At 38.5% G+C, this 21,631-nt stretch overlaps 1 protein-coding gene across 15 annotated transcripts in view; it reads left to right on the top strand.

The window, feature by feature from the left end:
- PARD3 (par-3 family cell polarity regulator) overlaps positions 1-21,631 on the top strand; it is a 445,231-nt gene that overhangs the window by 267,563 nt on the left and 156,037 nt on the right. For all 15 annotated transcript variants that reach the window (XM_066200202.1, XM_066200148.1, XM_066200211.1 and 12 more), the window contains 4 exons: positions 2,285-2,473; positions 2,939-3,109; positions 13,121-13,271; positions 19,839-20,028. In XM_066200202.1, the coding sequence (XP_066056299.1) occupies positions 2,285-2,473; positions 2,939-3,109; positions 13,121-13,271; positions 19,839-20,028 (701 nt within the window). The remainder of the gene's footprint in view (positions 1-2,284; positions 2,474-2,938; positions 3,110-13,120; positions 13,272-19,838; positions 20,029-21,631) is intronic.

Here is a 21,631-nt window from a genome sequence, read left to right as displayed (position 1 = left end):
TGCCTGAAGTTTTGGGGGATTTTTTTAAGATTAGAAAATTACTGGAGGAAGAGGGCAATAGATTCTAAATTTATGTTAACAGTAGTAAATAAAAATTCATTAAGCATATCTGCTTTCTTGGATAAGCCACACATCTTACCTTGGCTTTACCTCTCTTTTGGCTCACAAGCTTTATTCCTACTACTATTTATTAAGGAATATGAGAGTGTTACAGAAACTATAAGGTAATATGCATCTGTCTCAGATTGTTTTATTCTGCAGCCACTTGACAAAATGTGGATTCAAATGTGTGCTGGAGCGAGTGCTTCTTTGAGCCAAACAGGAAAATTAGGGTGGTAATTTTCCCATAATTTGGGAAACATCTTTTACATAGAGTGTTTTTCAATAGACGCAATACCCCTTTCCATTCCTCACAGCTAACATTGATCATGCTGTTTCATGTGGCCAAGAGATGTGTTTGAATAGCGGGGATTCACAAGCAAGCCAGCCTAGCTATGGTGCACTGATAGGGAGTGTTAATTTTTTTTTTTTGTTGTTGTTGTTTTTTTTTTTTGTTTTGTTTTGTTTTGTTTTGTTTTAAATTGATGAACGATTGTTCTTAGTTCTAAACAAAAGGAGTCTAATCCAAAGGGAAGGGCTGGTGAACACATGAAGGTTCATGCTTTTAACCAAGTGGGAAAAGACAGAGCTCCTGTTTTTCTTCCTCAGCTGTTGCGGCTCTCTCAGCAGTCTGACTGCCTTCCCATGTGACGTTTTTGCACTGCATTTCTAGGTCAGTGGTGACACAACTAACATGCTTGTGCCCAAATTGATCATCTCAGTCTGCTGTTCTCCACATGGCTTTCACATCTATCTTTGCCATAGGCTGTGTTTGCATTTCCTCAAGTCTTGAGAAACAGGGACAGCTCAGCAGGCGCACATTAACTTCTCATACGTCTTCTCACTCATATGAGTGAGCTTTGCAAATAGATCAGTGATGTGGGAAAAGTTGGTATAAAGTCAGTGTCAGAAACAGAGGTGACATGTTGCTAAGACTATTAAAATATGGCCAGATTAATTCTTCCAGAGAAGAATTGCTGATGCTGGACATTAGTGTGCAGCTTCTGCTGTATGTTCTCTTTCTCCTTCATGTGGGTGAAAAAGAGCTCAGCATAGTTGGGCTCACAAGCATCTTTTAGCAGAGAATTTAAGGGCATGACTTTTTTCTTTAACTGATAAAGGTATAGCCAAAAGTAGCTATGACCACTTTGTTAGATTCGAAAGAGGATCAGAAACAAGTGAACAGCATCTACTGTAAGGGGTAGGGCTGGTGAGCAGCCTGTCCCTCCCATTCCTCCCTTTGGCACAAGTCTCTTGTGCATGAGCAGTGTTTCTCAGGGCATGACCACTTTCGTTCCTGGGTGTTGTGCCCATGCTGCTGCCCATGAGTGTCACTGCTCTGTGGGGACACTGCAAGGCCTCTGGTCCCAGCATGTTGCCACCCTGAATTTGGCAGAAGGTGAAGCGTGAGGCTGGTCACCTGTGCTTGTGTGGCTTTTGGATGCATGGAGAGGTGTCACTGAGCAGCTCCCTGCTGGTGGTTGTGGCAGGCCTGCAACTGTAGTTCAGGGTGATTAAAAGCTGGGATTTTTCCAGTCAGGCTAAAACTGGGTGTTGAGGACAACAAAGATCCAGAGAGGGGGGTGAGAGGACAGAGGTGATGGTCAGAGAAAGACAGGAAAATTGGCACTCAGAGTTGTATTTGATGACAAGCCTGGCAATAGCAGAGATATGTGCTGTTGCAGATCGCAGCTGTGTAGTTTTCTGGTTTTTTTCCTTACACAGATAGTTTTAAATAAAATGAGGTGAATAATTAATTTTTGAATTTATTTTTCTTGCACTTAGTTTCTCCCTAAGACTGCAAAGCTCCATAGATGATGATGGTATTTTACAAATTCTGTATGTTTGGAATAGGAAAATATTTCTGATAAAGCTCTCTTTTGGTTAATGAAATAGCAGCTTACGTGTGAGTTAGTATTGATGGCAGATTCAGTAATGACATGTGATTCAATTACTTTACTAGAGAGAGAAGCACTTAGACACAAATTTAAGATATTTCTGAACCTAGGCGTCAGCTGGAGGTGATTGAAAATACACTACTTCTGCACATTTCTTCACATAATTACTGTGGAAAATATTGTGGCATTGTAGTAAAAAGCAGAGAGTTTGAATGCTAATAGCTGTAGGGGGAAGAGAATTCCCAGAGAAATGCTATTCTATAATCCCACGCTAATCTCCCCAACAGAAAGCAGAAGAAGAGGAGCTTGTCCTCACACCTGATGGTACCAGGGAATTCCTGACTTTTGAAGTTCCCCTGAATGACTCTGGATCAGCCGGGCTTGGCGTGAGTGTCAAAGGTAACCGGTCAAAAGAAAACCATGCCGATTTAGGAATCTTCGTCAAGTCCATTATTAATGGTGGAGCAGCATCCAAGGTAAGAGGGAATATCTGTGTGCTTTGGTCTTCCTCAGTTTTCCATAATAAGTTATTTTGGAAATAACCATAGATTGAAGAAGAGTGAGATCTCTAGTGTTCTCCAGTTATACCATCAGATATAACATTTAGATTTCTACTCACATGTTTGCACATCCCAGGATTTAAACAGCTCCAACAGATTCGGGAAGGAACAAACCGTCTCTGGTACAGTTCCATTAGTATGCTGTTTGAGCAAACAGGTTATGGTAACAGCTTTCAGTGCAAATCTGTAATTGGAATAGACATTTCCTGTAGTGGCTGCAATGGAAGCTGTTATTGTAGCATTCATTTGGCCATAAACCCTTAGGACTAAGTATAGCTGGTTGAATTTTTTTTTTTAATTTTTTTTTTTTAATTCTCTCCAGTTGACAAAACTTCCTTTGTGTGTGTTTTATGTAACTATCTATAATTTTTACTTTTCCAGGATGGCAGGCTTCGAGTGAACGATCAACTAATAGCAGTTAATGGAGAATCATTATTGGGCAAAACAAATCAAGATGCTATGGAAACCTTAAGGAGGTCCATGTCCACTGAAGGAAACAAACGAGGAATGATTCAGCTTATTGTGGCCAGGAGAATAAGCAAATGCAATGAGGTAATACGCTTTTGATATTGGGATTGGCAATTTTCACTTCTGAGGTATTTGTGTTTACAGGAGATGTCATGTTTCCTCTGAGACTTGAAAAATGATATCTGAGAAGCTAAAGAAAGAGAGAATTACAAAATGATCTGAATTTCAGTGTTAGACATGCTAACATTATTACTGATCGATAAAGTTTTTCTTTTGAGTATTTTTGTCAATGCAAAACAGGAAACACTGAATAAAACTGTATTGATTTTGTAATTGGATCTCAGTGTTTATGTGATTTTTGTTCAGCGGAGTTTTTTATAGAGGTCTGTTAGATCTTTCATTTATAGAATTTGTGTTAACTGACTTGTTTCTTTGTCACTTCCAGTTTTTTAAATTAAGAGTAGGGCTCTTATATTTCATTATTATATTTTACCTAAACAAAAAATTCCATGTGTAGATTCTGCCAAACTTTATACAAAAAATTCAGTCATTTTGGATTTTAACTATGTTGTGTCTTGGCCTTGATTGTGGGGGAAGTTGAACTACTGAATTCAGAGTGAAGTGCTGATTCTTCTGATGATTTGCAACTTTTGCCTTCTCTGGTCCAATGTTAATGTGTTCATGGTTTGAAATACATTCATGATTTCAAATAGTTTATGTTCTATTTAATGGAAGTAATGCTATGTACTAGGAATATCTGGACATATACTGAGAAGGACAGTAGATGCTATGGAGGACTGAATTAGACTTCAGAACAAATTGGAGAAGGACTGAGTTAAACAGGGTACAGCTGAATGGAGTGTCAGAAAAGCCTGTCTTCTTTAGAAATCTAAAAGTCAATTCTTTCATTCTCGCTAATATAGTAAAGTCTTATCAGGAATGTTATTTCTTGATCATCATGCTTCAAAAATGATGTGCACAAATTGGTTTAGTATCTCTGCTCCTGCCTAGGGGAAAAAAGAATGGTTTACTTTTTAATGCATAAATCTAATCTTCAGAAAAAATCAGTCCACAGTGTATTATAAAATTGTGTCTCAAAAAGACACTTAGCTTTTTAAAAGAGTTAAGTTCCTCTTGATTAACTGCTTATACAAGGCTTTAGTTCACATACATATTTATATATGCACGCTGCTAGAAAGCCAGCTCGAATGCACAGCATTTCTTTCTTAGTGCTGAAGGAATTCTGACCTTTCTGTATGTGGTGATGTCCTTATCTAGCCCTGATTCGGGTTGTCCTTTGGAGACTGTTCCTTATTTTTGCCCAATTTCAGATGCTACTACATGTTACTACATAAAAAGGGTGAAGTACTTTAGACTATTTTTGTGTTTAGGTTTTTTTTTTTCTATAAGGATGTAGAAGATGATCCCTTTTCTCCTAGTGAAAGTCTTCTCCATTGAATTAATCCAGACAGTGGCTGTAAACATGAAGAGGGTAATCCAGCAGTGATGGAACAGAGACATTTCTCTTTGAATCCAACACAGTTTTTACTCATTCAAGAACAGCTTGGTCCCCTATATCTGCTTGACATTTAGTACAACTTATTTTGCAGAAATCATGTGCTAAAAGCAGCACAGCTGACTGCAATATATGTGCTTCAAGATGAAAGAACTGATCGTGGAAACAGATTTAGCTACACTGAAATGTACCTGCACAAGGGCAGGATAGGCCCTGTTTTTCTGGGCCTCCTTTACAGTTTTTTGTGCATTTCTCCAACTCCTTAAGAAGCTGGCAAGATAAGCCAGATAATGATTAGGGAAGCATTGATATGCCACTATTTCTGTAGTAATCATCTTTACAAAGTAACCTTTATAAGTAATTTTTCCTAGGAATTATTGCTTTTATCACGCTCATCCAAAGGAAAAATGATGTCAATACTCTTTGCATATTTTAATATGATGAAAGGACGACTTTCAGGGACATAAAGCTGTTTACCTGCTGAGCTGGCAGTATGCAGGAAGCCACTTTACTGGAAGTCTTGAAATGCCCAGACTTCAATGAAATGATAAGCAAAGGGAGTTTTTTTCTTGGTGTTTTGCAATTAAACCCTATATCCTCCTTCAAGAATGTGACTGATTTAAACTTCAGATATTATTGAGCTGATGTAATGCTGATAAGCTGTGATAATGTTATTTCTGAATGTTGCAGGAATACCATAAATGAGTATGGTATTCAGTCAGCTCAGTCCCTCAGTAGTGGCTCTGTGTCCTGAGGACTGGCTGGAGACAGCATCACCTCAGTGGCTGGCCATGTCTTGCAGCCTTGGCCATTTTAAGCTTTGTTCAGCATCACAGATTGCTTAGACATGCTGGTATACAAATTGTCCCCTTGGAACATTCCAGTAACATCCACCAGGAAAGATTTTTACTGTTAGAACACGAACAGAAATGACATTTGACTGGCAGCAAATTTAGGAGCTTGCAGATTAGAAGCAAAAGCATAAAAAGGGCAGACCCTTATCTTAATAACTTCCACCTTTTATCACCATAGAAGCACAGAATTGTTTAGATTGAAGATGATTGACTTCAACCATTAACCCAGCACTGCCAAGTCTACCCCTAAACCATTTTGCCAAGTGCTACATCTTCACAGGTTTTAAAGACCTGCAGGGATGGTGACTCAGCCACTTCCCTGGGCACCCTCTTCCAAAGCTTGACTATACTTTTCATGCAATATTTTACCTTATATCCAGTCTAAATCTTCCCTGGCACAGCTGGACACTGTTTCCTCTTGTCCTATCACTTGTTACCTGGGAGAAGAGACCAATCCCTACCTGTCTAAATCCTCCTTTTAGGCAGCTGTAGAGAGCAAAAAGGTCTCTCCTCAGCCTTCTCTTTACTCCAGGCTAAACTCCCCCAGCTCCTCAGAAATGAGACTTTACTGGTTTAATCAAATATAAAAAGAATGGTTCAACTTTTGAGGAAGTATTATCCTGGTGTTTTCTATGCTCTTCTTCCTCTTTTTGCTCTTCGGAGGAGTCACCATAAAAGCCAGCAGATAAAAATGTCCTGTTCAACTGATTTCTTTCCTTTGTTGATTCCACATTGGATGTGCCCACTTTGTAGACAAAAACATAGCTTTGTTTCTTGTTAGTCTGAACTACAGTTAAATGGAACTGGCTTGGTTATATTCCCTTTTGTGTGTCACCATGAGCAGTGTTCACTCTGCTCTGTTCCAGTGTATGGTCAGTCCTGAGAGGTCAGGTCTGGGCTGATTGCCTGCCATGCCATGGAGCACCCACAAGTGTCTCGAAAGGGAAATCCATACGAGTGGTGATAATACCCATGCAAAAATAATTGTGCTAAACATCTGGATGATAAAAGCAGTTGCTGTCTGGATGATAAAAAAAAAAAAAAAATCCCACAACAAAATAACAGCAAATAGAACAAAAAACCCCAAGCCTTTTTTTCCCCTGGCTTCAAGTCCAGTAATTGTTTTGCATTTGCAAAGTCAAGCTGACTTCTTTTGTGCTAGACTATACAGTCTGCTTCTTTCTTCAGTAAAACTGAGTTTGAATTGGATTTTTAAGGCAGTTAGTAGTATGAAACTGTTCTTTTGGTTTTAATGTCAATTTTCATAATCAGCCCTAGGAATTGCATAGGAGAGAGAATTAATTTTGCAGCACGGTTCTGCAGATGGTTGTTTCTGCATGTTTCAATTTAGGCTAGGATTTTTGTGTACCTTTTGTATTTTGTTTGCTTTCTAGAAGTGAGTGACAGCTCGGCCTCTGCTGTCCTGGGTTGAGAGGTGCAGAAACAGTTGCTTCTGATCTGCTGCAGAGGCACTGTCTTTGTCAGTGAGCTTTCTTTGGCTTCTTGAACATGAAACTGTTTCAAAACTTTGTGAAGTGACCTCAGATACTCCTTTCCCATGCCATCATTATTCTCAAACAGCTTCACAAGTTCTCATGTTGTAAACTAAGCCTTCAGAGCAATTGTAGTAACAATATAAATGTACATAAACACCATAAGAGTATTATCTTGACTTCAGAGAGGCAGGGAGGAGATCGTTTATATCATCAGCCCTTCCATAACTGTAGAGTCAAAAGAGACCACAAACTTCCCAGAAGGTAAAAAGAGATTTTGTACTGCTGTGGTTTTGCTGAAGAATTGCCTGTATTAAGAATTTTCATTGGCTCACCAGGAGATAGTGTGTAATCCATCCAGGTTTTCAAGTGAATTGTCTTGTAGTAAATATTGATATAAGCATGGAGTGTTAGTTACGAATGAACTCCAAGCCAAAGCTGTGCATCTGAATTTTTCTCCTGTTTGTAGTATGTCTGTACAGAGTACAGCAGAATTCTGCAAGCTGCACTACTACAAACCTTGCAAAACTGTGTTTAATATCTCAGCCACTCCAGACAAAATTGCACACTGAATATTTGATGGATGTTGCTAGATTAGTGTAGCAAAAACGTTTAATTTGGGATTTGTCTATATCTGAGGTCCCCTTGCCCTCCGTTGCAAAAAAGCTAGATGTTCTGTTCTATGTTTTCAGCTTCCAGCCTTGCATGTTAACTCATCAACTTTCCTACATAAGCATGGAGAAACTCTTTAAGACACATTTCCAAGGCTGTGAAAACAGTGGGAAAAATGGAGAGAATAACAATAATATTGACTTGATATTCATACATGGCCAGTTTTTAATATGTCATATTTCAGAACAGGCAGCCATCAGCATTTTACATCTTTAACTCAGGGTTGAAATTTTTTAAATTGCTCAGATTTAAGGAGAAATGGAGGAGCTCCTTGTGCCATGTTCTGTTAATTAGTGATGCTGTTATGATTAGCCTGTATGGGCAAACAGCTGGCGGCTGCATCACCAGAATGTGCTCAGCACTCAGGCACGACTGCCAGGCACATTCCTGCAGCTGGCAGCTCCATGTGCTGATGCAAGAAAATAAAGGTAATTGCTACTTTTGGAATTCTGTGCTTTTCAGTCCTGCAACCTGGACAGCTTAGAGACACAGATTGCTTGTCTGCACTCTGCTCATGTCACAGGCAGGCAGCACTTTTCTGCCATTAAGTGAGAGAGCATCACCATTTTCCTCAAAATGAGAAATTTCAGGGGTTTTTCTTGTCTAGACCTCCCCTTTTTTTTTTTTTTTTTTTTTTGACAGAGTGAATATTTTGCCAAACCTGCCTGAAATGAAGGTTTGCAAATGACTTGCAGGTCCCCAAATTTCATCATGCATGTCTGTTCATTGTTTTCTCCGTTTGAAAATGAGCGAACTGTGAAGCAGAATCCTGATTCCGGACCGTATAAGGACCTCATCATTCATGAAATAAATTGACTGATAGATCAGTGAGAGACTTTGCAAATGAGTGGTTTCATTATAAAAGATACAAGCAGGCATCTTTTCTAGTATGTGTGCAAGTATAAAATATTCAGCATCATTTTCCCCTGCATGCATTACCTAGTTACTTACGTGGAAATTTATGTGACAGGTTTGTTTTTTTCTTTCTCACTAGATTAGTCTTGTGATGACCTTTTGGAATTTAACTGTCAAAAAGTCTTTAGCATCTTCTCCAAAGACAGTGATTTCCCTGTTCATTCCTATCTCCAACTCATTGATAAAGCTGTTTATCAACTTAAGCTGTTCCCAGCTCTGATTCCTAGGGGAATCTACAACTCTTCTCCATCCTGAAGATCAATCTCTGTGTCCAATTCTTCAGCCAGTTTTTAGCCCAGAAAATGAAAATTTATTCCAGTCCTATGAAAACTTAGTTTCTTTAATGCTTTTGATATTGATGCCTTGATGTAGACTAGTAGTATTTGAAAAGTATCTATGTTGGAAAAGGAAGCTGTAGTATTTTGGACATCTTAACCACACTACACAGATAAGAAGGGAAAAAGGAAAGCCTGGAGAATAATTCTGCGTGACAGAAAGAGCTTCAGCATTCTGGATGCAGTGTCATATATAACAAATTTGTATACTGACTTCTTTAACACCCATAATGCTTGCATGCCTATATTTGGATAATTTATTTTCTGAAGGAAAAAGGGAGTCTGATTCTTGTTTCATTTAAAAAAGAAAGTTTGTTTATGCATTGAATATTTTGGCACTCTTCTTGTGCATAAACTTTTTTCATATTTACGTATATAACTTCAGAGAGGATGGATGGTGGTGTTTAAGTAAAAGGGACTGCATTATTTGTCCTTTTATCATCTAGATAAGCAACAGCTGGGCTAGCTAGTATAGACAGTGCTTTAAAAAACAGCTGTTTTTTATCTGAATGACAAAGGGTCAGGGTAGAGACCTTTTCTTATTTAAAAAACCATTTAATCTTGCTTTTCTTTTTAATTTAAGACAATGGAGAGAAAAGGAGCTATAGGCAATCTGTAACATGGGAGGTTTTATTGCATTTTTACAAATATGATCGTTTAGTATAAATTGGTAGTAGGATCCAGAGGGGGAACTCTCTCTTTTCAGTCTAGAGAAAAGAAAGATCAGGGGATCTTACCAGTCAGTGTCTATAAATACCTGATAAGAGTAATAAAGAATTAATAAAGAATACTGATCAAGATTCTTTTCTTGAGCTGCCCAGTGCCTGGACAAGAAGGAACAGGCATAAACCAAAATACAAGAAATTTCTTTACATATAAGAAAAAAATAGTCCTTCTTAGAGGTCAACTTGCCCTGAGAGGTTGAGGAGTCTCTGGTCTTGGAGATATTCAAAACCCAACTGGGCAGGGCACTGTGCAACCTGCCCTTGCAGACCTTGCTGTGGGCAAGAGGTTGGATTAGATAATCTCCAGTGGTTCCATCCACCCTCAGTTGATCTGTGACTCTGAGCTGGCACACCAAGGGGGTGCTCCAGTAGCTGTTGATAGGGGACCAGTTGCCACACTGGATTTCTTTCCTTGCAAGGCCTTTAATGAAGCTAGGAATTTGTACAACTTTGTTTATATTACCCACTCTTTATCAGTTAATCAAATCAAATTTTACCAGATAGCACTGAGAGTGGCTAGGAGAAGGAACTAGAATGTGTAGCTCAAGCTCTTTATTAGAAATGCATCATGAAGAACAAGTCTATTTGAACTGCAGTCTTGCTTTGGATTGTTGGGCTGTTTGTCTTGCCCACAACACAGTTTCCAAATTCAATGATTTTTTTCTTGCACAAACTCTCTATTAACAATGTAAGGAAAAGGTGTTTTGGGGTGTTTTTGTAACAGCCAGTTGTCTAATTGTTGGTGTTTTATAGAAGGCATTGTATCTTCTGTAAAATATTTGTGTGGCTCGCTGTCACTGCCTTTGTTTAAACCCAACTTTTGAGATGCTAATTAGAAATGGAAAAAGTTTTACTCATGGAAATTATAAAATATGTGATTCACTTTACAAAACATGGCCATATAAATGCATTTTACTTACCCTGTACATTACTGTTTTACCAGGAGAGAATTTCTATCTATTTCTCTGCTTCTGAACCATCTTCTTGTCAGTGTCTTTCTGAAAATCTCTTGAGATCTTTCTGCAAATGAGTCTGAAAGTTGATGGCCTGTCACATGAAGGACTGTGTGATATGGCTCACTAGAAGCTGGACACTTGTTACATAAAGTCATCAACACAGCACTGGGAGAATAAATCCCAAAGCACTTTGATATTTTCACACCTTATTTAAAGGCAGTGAAATAAAGGGTAGTTCATAATTCAGTACCTTTATCATGCAAGTTTAAGCTCTCAAGCAGTCTAATGTTGCTATGCTCTTTTTTTGGTAAAGTGTTTCAGAAGTTAACATTTCTTTTCAAATGTGCCTTAGATTCCTTTATAATAGAGTCTACAAATATTGTTTAATTTACTTTTCAGTAAAGCTGTCAGTTGTAATCTGCAATTTAAAAAAACTAATAAAACAAATCCTCATTTCACAATTTAAACCTTATTGAGGCTAATTCACTTGCACTGCAAGTTTATTATTCTCCTGCAGCTTGACGTGCCTCCAATTGTAATTGTGTTGACCCTCCGATGCAGTAAATCTCCCTGGTGCTTATCAAACTGGGAGAGATAAGTCTACAATTTGGAACTTCATTAAATATCTCATTTATATTAAACAGATGATGGCTTTGAACAGAAATAATAATTTTTACAGAGTCTGTGACCTCCTGATCGCGGTCTCCTTGACCGTTGTGCGGCGTTTCGCAACCTCCGCCCCTGGGCGCCGCGCCAGCGCCCGCCTGTCAGAAGGCGTCCATCCAGCGGGCTCACTTCAAAGCCTCTGCTGAGGAGAATGGGGCTTTGGAGCCCTTGAAGCAGATTTTTTAAACTCCTTCATAGCATACATTTCTTAGTTGTCTGGGGAGTTCAGGTGGAGGGATTAATAATCGGCAGCTGTTCCAAAAAGGAAAAACAACCAACAAACATTTTGCTTGTTATTGTAATTCCTGAAACTATGAACTCCTCCTCTCGTGCTTATTTGGAGATCAGTCAGTACTTGTAATAAGCATTTCCAGCGGCTTCAAATAGTTTACAGCATGCTCAGTATCTTTCAGTATCTGGTACCCACTGTATTTCGATATGTATGAAATAAATACTGTGGGATTTGTGTAAGGACACTTTTTAAGATTTAACTATACGCTTCAATACCAAGAGGTGTGTTGGTGAGAGGAGCTAATGCTTTGATATCTGAGTTCATACTACTTTTCTGCAAAACATTTTTTTTTAAAATAGTTGTTTTCTTTTTAATAGAGCTGAATTCAGCTCACAGTCTTCAGGTGAATTGGTTTAATGGTCTTGGCAAAGTGCCTTGGTAGCATTACTGAGGGGCCAGCAGGGTGCTGGAGCCCAGGTGAACCAAGGGCTTTAGGGGCAGCAGGAAGGCTGGATGGTGTGTGCATTGGGCCATGGTGTGGAGAGTCTCTTAACTCTGCAGGGAGCAACTGGGCCCTGCTACATTGGGCATCCGGAGTGACCTGTGAGTGCACAGGTACTCATTATTTCCAGGGAGCTGTGCTGACAGCAGAGCTGTGGCTGATGGGGTTACTAAATCCAGGTAGATGATACCAAATTATTTTCTTTGCCTCTCATGGGTGCTGCGTTCCCCCGAGCTCTGATTCTCTGGGGCTCACCAAGGAGAACTCGACTTTTTCCTGTCCTCTTGAAAAATCTGAGAGGGAACAGTAGAAAAACAAGAGATGACCAGCTTCTGAAGCAAAGGCTGGGAAGACATTCAGGGCAGTCTTCTGAAGGAGAGCAGCTCCTGTGGGCAGGAGGCTGTATGTGCAGTGTTTCTGCTCTCCTGTGCCAAGCAGCCTGTGTCCATCACTTCCACCATATACTTCATCTGTCTTGTGATGCCCTGGAGAGTCTGGCTGCAGTTGTGGTGGGAAAGGACCTGGCAGCTCCTGGGGTTTGAGGGCTGGGGTAGAGGGCACCCCAGGTCTTACCAGTTCCGTTTTTTGTGTCTCTCTCTGGATGCTGCAGCAAGAGATTAGAGGAGCTTCCAGCCTGAATGAAGCATGTAAGACCTCTTCACTCTGCGGTCAGGAAAGACAGAGCAAAAACCTCAAGTTAAAAAAAAAATTACAGTGAAGATTGACAACTTCTGTGTTTTTTTTTTCCTTTTGTTCCTAACTACAAAACTTTGGAGTGTGATGATTTCATTTCATAGCAAGTTGCACCACTGTGGCAGCAGCAGCCCAGTTCCAAATGAGAATTCCTGTTCCATGCTCCTGACAAGGGCCTTGTTATTTTCAGCTGTTAGTGTGCAAAGGATGGCCCAGCTGTCTGCTGTTGGTATTGAAAACAGCCCAACTGTCTCTTTAAGAAATTATCCAACAAAGAGACACCAAAATGGAATGGGTTTTTTTCACCAATTTTCTGCTGAAGGATTTGAAATTTGACAGGGCACCATGGGGGGTGCAGTGTAAAGGGGTTAGAAAGTTGGTCATTAGGCAGAGCTGTCATTACAAATTATCTCTGTCCAGGATGAGAAGTTCTAGCTCATTTGGTGCTCAGACAGGTCTAGGCCTTAGGCAATTTGTTACCATTCCCCCATGCGGTTAAGGCGACCCCAGGCACTAATTCTCCCCTCTCTTTGCAGTTGGAATCACCTGGGAGCCCCTCCGGGCCAGAGCTGCCCATAGAGACTCTGCTGGATGACCGGGAGCGGAGGATTTCCCACTCCCTCTACGGCGGGATCGAGGGTCTCAGTGAGTCGCCCACAAAGAACTTGGCCTTGGGCAGGATAGTGGGTGAGGCAAAGCTGCTCTGCTAAGCAGGGCGTGTTTATATTTCTCTCTGTGATTCATTGGAGGGTGATTAATGTGTTATGTGGGAATTGGGAACATGGAGGTCACACTGACCAACTTAAAACGTGCCTTAAAATTCTTCTGCGCAGGCCTTCTGGACAGTTAATGTGAGGAAGAAGGTAAAGTGGGATTCTAAAGTGAATTTCGTATCCTTTGACAGGTCATAGAATGAATAATAGTAACATTTAACATGGTCTTTCAATGTCTGGTTTGGGACAGTAAATTATTGGTCAGTGTAGGCTCCATGTTGCATCAAAGTCAGTGACTCGTGGGAATTCATAATTTTTTTTCAACATTCTTTCTGTTTCAGTCCTACTACCGTACAAAAAATAAGTAAGGCAAAGTTGCATCTATTAATGCTTATTAGGGGACTTATTAATTTATTTGAATTTTTGCTTTGTAGGACACTAATTTTAAAACCTCATAACTAATTTTAAGCCTCCCTTGTGTAGATTCTGTGCCCTACCATCTGCATGGTCCCAGTGGATAATGAGGTTATTAGCGCTTGCTTTGCAGGAGTTCAACTTTTGATGTACAGAGCTAGGTAATAAAGACCTTCCTTGCCACAGGAGTGGTTGGATTTACTGACTAGTATGGGATTAGTTTGAAAGGATTTTCAAGTTTAAACACAAAAAGCAGCTTGATGAAAATAACACCTGACAGAAGACGTGACGATTGCTCGCTTGAGTTGCAAGTTTTTTAAAAAAGACAAGGCTATTAAATCTAGGATTTTTTTTAGTGTATTAGATACACAGAATATATTAGACTATGCTGCTATAAACTTGACATGAAGCAAGGCTTAACTTAGTTTTCAACTGCTTTAGATTAGTTTTCAGCCTTAGAAAATTAGTCTACCACTTACACTTTTCCAGTCAACAGTTTGTGTATATTTCTCACCCTATATTTTTTTATTTGGGTTGTTTGTTTGGTTTCTTTCCCCATGTTTTCCATTTTAAATAATTTTTTGTGTTTTGGGGTTTGCATTTTCTTTGTGGCAGCAAAATAAGACCGTTGTTAAATTCTCTGAAAATCCACAAGTTTGCTATTTAGGGTATTTCTTCCAGTAAGTCTTTTGTCCTTTTTTGTGCATTTGGGCAATAGTAATTAGAAACATATCATATTGTGTTCTCTTGCACTTCATTTTGTGCAGCTTGGAAGAAAAAATGTGCACATGAAAATCAAGGCAGTGTGAAACCTTGTCACCCAAAGTCATATGCTCTTAAAGAGAAAAAATTAGAAAAAATTGTATTTGTTTGCCAACAAATTTAAGGAGTGATAAAATAATTTGAAGTCTTTAGCACTACTCTCCCATAGAAAGAGCTAGTTCTTGTGGTGTCAAGGCTTTAGATAAAACATTTACAAAGCACTGCCTTCTGCTTTTTCCATCAGTGCCGCAGAGGATTTGCACACAGAGCTCATATAAGCGTTATCAAATTATCACTTAAACACGTTGTCCATTGATGGGAGAAGGAACCCTGAGAGAGTCTGGGTGCACGTGTGTCAGCAATGCAGTTTACTTTGACATCAGAGGAGCACAAGACTTGCCATGCCACATTGAATAGCAGTAGCCAGTAATTGATGTTTAAACTACAAAAAAAAAAAAAGATTTTCAAAGCTGTCAACATCTAATACTTTTAGATACCTTTGCATTGTGTACATAGGCAGAGAAAAAAAACCCCATCCTTCATTTTCTAAGTTTCTTATAACCTGGAGTTAATATTTTGATTTCCTGTGAATCATTGCTTTTCTGAATTGTTTTCAGGGACCAGAAACTGTGTGGAAAATTGGTTGGTTGTGACTTTAATCCATTGAATCTTTAGTGGAAACACATTAGTGGAAAATCAAATTGTCCCTGAACCTCATAGTAAATGTGATCCAGTGGCATGTAACTAAAAACTGCTCTTTCCATTGGATTGGACTGTTCCCTTCTGCAATCACAGCAGCTTCACAGACTTGTGATGTTTAAGCACAGTTTTTGGGGAATTGTCAGTTTTCTATTAGACTATTTTTTCTGAATTAATCTGTACCACTAAATTAAAAGTGCAGTGTTCATAATCTTTCACATGCAGGTTTTCTTGCAGTGCCATACAAGAGAGAGGTATTGCCTTTTGGGAGAGATATGTACAGTTGCTTGTTGCAGAATAGCTAACATTTTTAAGACTCAGTCACTTTTTATGCAGTGGAATTCCTGTCTTTTTTGGCATTGGTAATGAGAAAAAAAGCAGAACGTTTTTTATTTTCCCGAGAATGTTTGTGTGGTGTTACATGACTCTTCTTCTTTTGAAAATTGGCCTAAAAGTGAGGATTAGTCCTAAGAAAAAGCTGGCTGAGGAACACTGGAGGTCTGTACCTTCCCACACCAGTCCTGCCCATGAAAACAAGCCCAAGGGAGTGCCTTATGCAGTGCTGCTTCCCTTGCGTGCTCTCCCCATATCAAGAAGCCCTCTGATGAGCTCTCTGAATCATCTGATGCCTTTTGATTTACCCCTCAATGGATTTAACTGTGTAAACTTTTAGTACTCAGTACTTTTTAAGTGAGGAGATGACAGTTTGTTTTCACGGATGAAGGAGTAGGTCTTCCTGCTGCTTTTGCTCTTGGATGGGTTTGAGTTTTCTTCCTTCATAAGTTAGACTATTCAAAAGTAACAATCTCAAAGTCTGGAAAATGCCTTCTTGTTTTATTCATTGCTTAAAGTTGGAACAAAGATTTTAAGAGTGTTTTGTTCTTTGAAATACCATTAATGTAATTTCAGGAAAGGTATTTAAGACAATTTCCTTGCTCTTTCATAACTGACAAGCAAGAGCTGGCTGTCAGAGCCTTGCTGTGAGAGTGGGAATAAAATACCAATTTTAAGATGTGATTTAAATTATGTAAAATAATGTTTGCTTACTGCAATAAGGCTACGTGAATCTTTTCATGTTTCTGATGATTCTCATGTTGATCTACTTTTCTAGGGGGTTATTGCTATTATAGATTTTCTTATGCTTTTTCATTTGATAATATTTCACTGAAAATTTCTGATGGAGAAAAGATACAACTTTCTGTATTCAGGGAATACTTTTGGTTTTGAGGAGATGGAATATTTTTTTTTTTACAAATTGGGTCTTTTAAGAATTAGATGGCTGTAATAAACCTTTATATTTATTTATTTTAATAATTCCAGGGTGCACGCTATTCAGAATAACAACTGTGTTATAGTGGTTTGCTTGGCTCTATAATTAAAAATGCAAGTCTTCTTCTGACATACCATTCTTGTATATCATGCACTGTGTTCCTGAGTTTTGCAATACACAAATACGTAGCTGCTGTCTGTATAAATTATTCTTATTCAACAAACAGCTTAGTACAAAGTCCTCTTTCATCTCCTTTTCCTTAGTTGCTGATTTTTTTATGAACGTTGTGGGTTTTGTTGCTAGCGGTGACTAAATAGAAGTTATTTATCTGGGGGTGTACAGAATAACAATCGCTTGCACTGAATCTGCTTTTCATTCTGAAAGATCCCCTAGAAATTTGTAAAATTTAGTGGTTCCTACACAACAGGAAATACTCTGTTCTCTACATAAATAATTGCTGTCTTAAGGGTAGAATCAGGAGGAAGCACTACTGACAAAAAATTAACTAGAGTTTTAGAGTGTGTGTCTCAGTGAAATGAAAATAACCCTTTACAATCAGAATGTAGTTCCTTGGCCAGGAATCTCATCAAAATGTGGTGCTCTTCTACAATAGTTGACAGATCTGAACACTTTCATGAAATCCAAGGCCTGCATACAGTGGGGAAATTTTTGTTGTTAGTCATTCTCTAGGCATTTGTTGTACTATTGGTTTGAATCCCACAGTATCAACAAGCTCATGAGTCATTCATAAGGTATACTGGGTTTTGAACATACGGTGAGAGTGTTTAACAGATTTCGTAGACCATCCTTTAAAGAAAAAGCAATAGCAAAAGCACAAGGATTAAGCCAGAAAGAGTTCCATGACACTGCAGTGTCAGTACGGGAACCAAGTTATCCCAGCAAACATATGAACCAAACTTCAGGCAATTTCAAGGTTTAAAAGGACTTGGAGCAGTTTAGTTCTTCATGAATAAACCTGTTTTTCATACTATGTACTGTGTCTACTCAGGATTTTTTTTGGAGTGCTTTATGTTGGTGGTTTAATTCAGGTACAAACTATTTTCTGATGTATTATAGATGCATAATAGGTTTGAAGGTGTATAATATTTTTTGAAATATGCTGCTTGGCATATTTTTCCTTGCAGGTTGAAAATCCTCATAGACCTGGAGACCAGCCATTGGGTGCTAGAGCTCTGAGCCTTCTTTTTCTGCACAGACAGATGGGACCCCTTCTTACCCAATAGTTTGGTGTGGTCCTCAGGCTGTGCTCCTTTAGATTGGTAACTTGTCCAAGAAATTTGAGCATCATTGTCCTGAGATGAGAAACATTTGAAAGAGAATGTTTTACCTTGCTTAGTACAGCGTCTGAAATACTTCTCACTGAAGTTGAATTAATATGTGCAAAACTGGACTTGAGGTGTAGTCAGAGTCTAAATTTCATAGAGTCTAAAGAGCACTTTTCTAGCCTGTGGGAAAATTATTTTCTTGAAGAGGTTTGTAGACAGGTTGAGCAATGCCTTAGATTTGTAGATCAGTCAAATACACTGAAGATTAGTGGGTTTGAAGTTTCTTTGATGTTTCCTTGTAAGGTTTCTCACAACACTTGTGCAATTAATTCTCCAGGGGTATTTTCTGTCCACTTCAGCTGAGTTCTCTACAAAGGATGTATTGAGTCCAGTGCTGAGGTTTGTCCAGCCATCTGCTGGAGGTGAAGCCTTTCACCTTTTTTTAGCTTCATCTGCAATGAAAAGCATAGACACGTCAGATGGGTTTTCTCCTAAATTCCAAAGCAACTATTAAAATGTCAGTCTTCACCCTTGTCAGATGTAAAGAAGGGTAGTGAAAAGTTAAAAGTGTTACTGTAGCCTCTCAAATGGGAAGTTCAATCTGCTGAATGCCATAAGGTTATACCTTTTCACAATCAGTTCTTTGGAGACGTTATTAACTACAGAGTTAACAGTCTTGTAGGCATTATGTTTGGAAAGAAGTACATTACCAGGCCAAACATTAACCTGTCCATCAAAGGAGCTTTTGCTGGGCACAATCAGCTGTTATGCAAACTGCATACATTCATTTCAGTTTGACAGTGATGAGGTGTTCACCATGCAGTACCTTTTTCTTCCAGCCTCTTTTTCAGTCTTCTTTAATGATTCCTTTTGAAGCCAGTTTTCCCCTCTTTGGAAAGATTACTGTATGTATTATCTAGTGCAGTGAGGATTTTAGCTACCTCTTTACACATAGGATTTTGGGTTTTTGTTTGCTTATTAATAATTGTGTACAAAGGTAGTGATGGTAACTGAAACCTTTACAGAAAAGAGGAAAACTTTATTTTCCCCTAATTATTCACATTTTTTCCATATCTATAGTGCAGGAAAAGTGTGGAAATAATTGATGTGTCCATAGAAGCAGTTTAAGTTATGGAAATAGAAGTTTTGTGATACATTACTCTGGTGCATTTTAGTTTTAGAATAATTTTCAGTTTGTTGTTAGATTAATGGTTGATTCAGCTAGTGTGTTTCTTCTCATGAGATGTGACAATTTTGCTAATTGTTTTCATAAGATCTTTAAACTTGTCCTCTCACAAATTTGCCTGAAGTCTGATACTGAACAGATTAGTGTTGAGTCTTGTTATAGACCCTATCATGTATGTGATGGTTCTTGTTTAAGTGTTTTAACAAAAGTGTTAAAAATTATTTGAATTTGCTGATAATAGAATTTGATAATTTTTTTCTCCAAATTTTGCATGTGTCCACTTCCCAGCATCACTTGAACAATTTCTCATTTCATGAGGGCCAGACTGATCAGGAAATGTAATGGTCTCTGTTAGTTCTTGTGGAACACATTCTTTGTTTATACCAAACAAGGTGATACAAGAGGAAATAGTCTTCTGGGAGAAGTGCTTTTGAGGAGTTCCACAGCCAGGACATGAGACTATGGGCACAGAGAGAAACATGGGAGGTTCCCTCTGAACATTAGGAAACACTTTTTCAGTGTGAGGGTGACCACACTCTGGCACAGAGTGCTCAGGGAAGTGGTGCAGAAGCAATGCTTAGAAGCAATTTGTTTGGGGTCCTGGGCACATGGCTGTAGGTGTCTCTGCTTGAGTGGAAAGGGTTGGACCAGGAGAGAGGTCTCTTCCAAACCTCAACCCTTCTGTGACCCTGTGGTCTTGCAGTAGGCCACAGAAACAACTGGTGTGCATCACTTCTCAGACCTCTGCACAGGAAGATGGGTACGAAGTGAGACATAGTTAATTTTATTATCTGCATTGTGTCACTCTTGTCAGTAGCACTGCAGTTTGACATAACCTTTTATCATCTGTGATGAAATATTTTTCAAGGCGCTCACTGCATGCTGCTGTTATTTAGTTTTGGATTTTTTCTCCCTTTTTTCCAGGTAAATATCAGCTGTCTCCAACAGTGAACATGCCCCAGGATGACACTGTCATTATTGAAGATGACAGGTTGTCGGTCCTTCCTCCTCATCTCTCTGACCAGTCATCATCCAGTTCCCATGATGATGTTGGGTTTGGCACTGTTGATGCTGGTGGATGGGCTAAAGCTGCAATTAATGAATCAACAGACTGGTAAGAACATAGTTTAGTGAAAGGAAAAAAGAGAGACCTGTAGTTGTATCTTTTCCTTTAGTTATGTTTTTGGCTACTGCTAATATTAATTCTTTTTTGTCACATTTGGATTTTACTATTTTCAAACTGGCAATTGTCCCTGTTTCAAGGAGGAAGTCTGCACAAACATTTCTTGTTGCAGTTTTGTGCTTTGTGGAAATGTTACTTAGACAGTACATAACTGTGTTATTTTGATTATCTAATATTAATTTAATTGCTAACTGACCTAGGTTTTGTAAAAAAAAAAAACTTAGCAAAATTTTAAAACTTGAGTTTATGAAATATGAAAGACTGAATGGATATTGTAATTTATAAACCTCCCTGTAAATATTTCAAAGTTTATAAAACAAAGGTTTTGGTTTTATATTCTACTGTATATCTAGGAGCATCTCAATACTTCTGTGTACCTCCTTGCTTTTCTTAATAATGTACTAATCTTTTAAGTCTGCTTAGAGGTCAGAGCTTTTTGTTTTGCCTCTATGTTAATGCTTGTGCAAAAAGGGCTAGTTAAGATTTCTTCATTATGTGCGAAGACCTACTGTTCCTGTTGTTAGATGATTTGCAAGGACCATGTTCTGTAATAGCTCTACATTTAAATATACAGAAAGTAACAGTTCCACATCTAAAACTATGGAAAGTAACTTTTTATCTTTAATCCATAGTAAAAATAACTTTTGTCAGTCTTAGGTTGACTCTCTGAATACTCTAACACATTTTAAGATAAGAGCCTTAATGAGAAATGCATTGAGCTCCGTTATTGACTTACTTAAGTTCCTGGCAAAGAAATACTGTTTATTGCTTAGTTAGTACAATTAATACAGATCTAAGATTTAATTTACAAGTCCTGTAATTATCTTTAGTAATAGCAAAATAAAAGCCCACCTCTGTACTCTGCTACTTCTTGAAGCTAGATAATTACCACAAATGGTGTGAAGTACATGAATTTTCTTATTTTTCTTGTCTCTTGAGCCTGTTATGAATGTGTCAGCAATATCTTAATAAAACAGCCATAGCATCTGCCGGCTGATATGCACCTGTCAGCCTCTTCTCTACTTTAAAAGTTTATTTCATCTTATATCCAGAAATTGAGTTCCGTATTTTAAGCTCTGTTTTAATGATTGTATGATTCTCATTTACTTTTTTTTTTGATGTCACAGTTCTTCTTATGGACAAGTCATACCTGTAATCTGGGTCCATGAAAAGTCCATTTGTCTTCTGTAAAAGCTTTTAGAGCTGAGAATCTGAGACATTTAAATAGAATAGTACTCAAGCCTGCACATAATAGCTTATTTCTGAGGGAGTATTTCTAGCTGAATGTGAGCGAAATCCTGTGAATTAAAGTTAAAGCCCATTTGAAAACTGCAGATGCTTTTACACTGACTTCTGCAGTGTGTCTTGCTATTCATACGCTTCTCAGTAAATTAAGTAATAGTAAAGAAAACAGGAAATAGATATTGTAGAATTGATCACACTCCAAAAAATTTTAAGTGTGTGTATGAGAAACTGTAAAGGTCTTCAGATACAATGGCACTTAAAAGAGTTAGATCAGTGTCGTGCTTTAGTA

The sequence above is a fragment of the Chamaea fasciata genome, unplaced genomic scaffold (assembly GCF_029207755.1).
Source record: "Chamaea fasciata isolate MVZ Bird 193981 ecotype frontalis unplaced genomic scaffold, bChaFas1.0.hap1 SCAF_1, whole genome shotgun sequence".
Classification (NCBI taxonomy): domain Eukaryota; kingdom Metazoa; phylum Chordata; class Aves; order Passeriformes; family Sylviidae; genus Chamaea; species Chamaea fasciata.
This window is presented reverse-complemented; position numbering and strand designations above follow the sequence as displayed.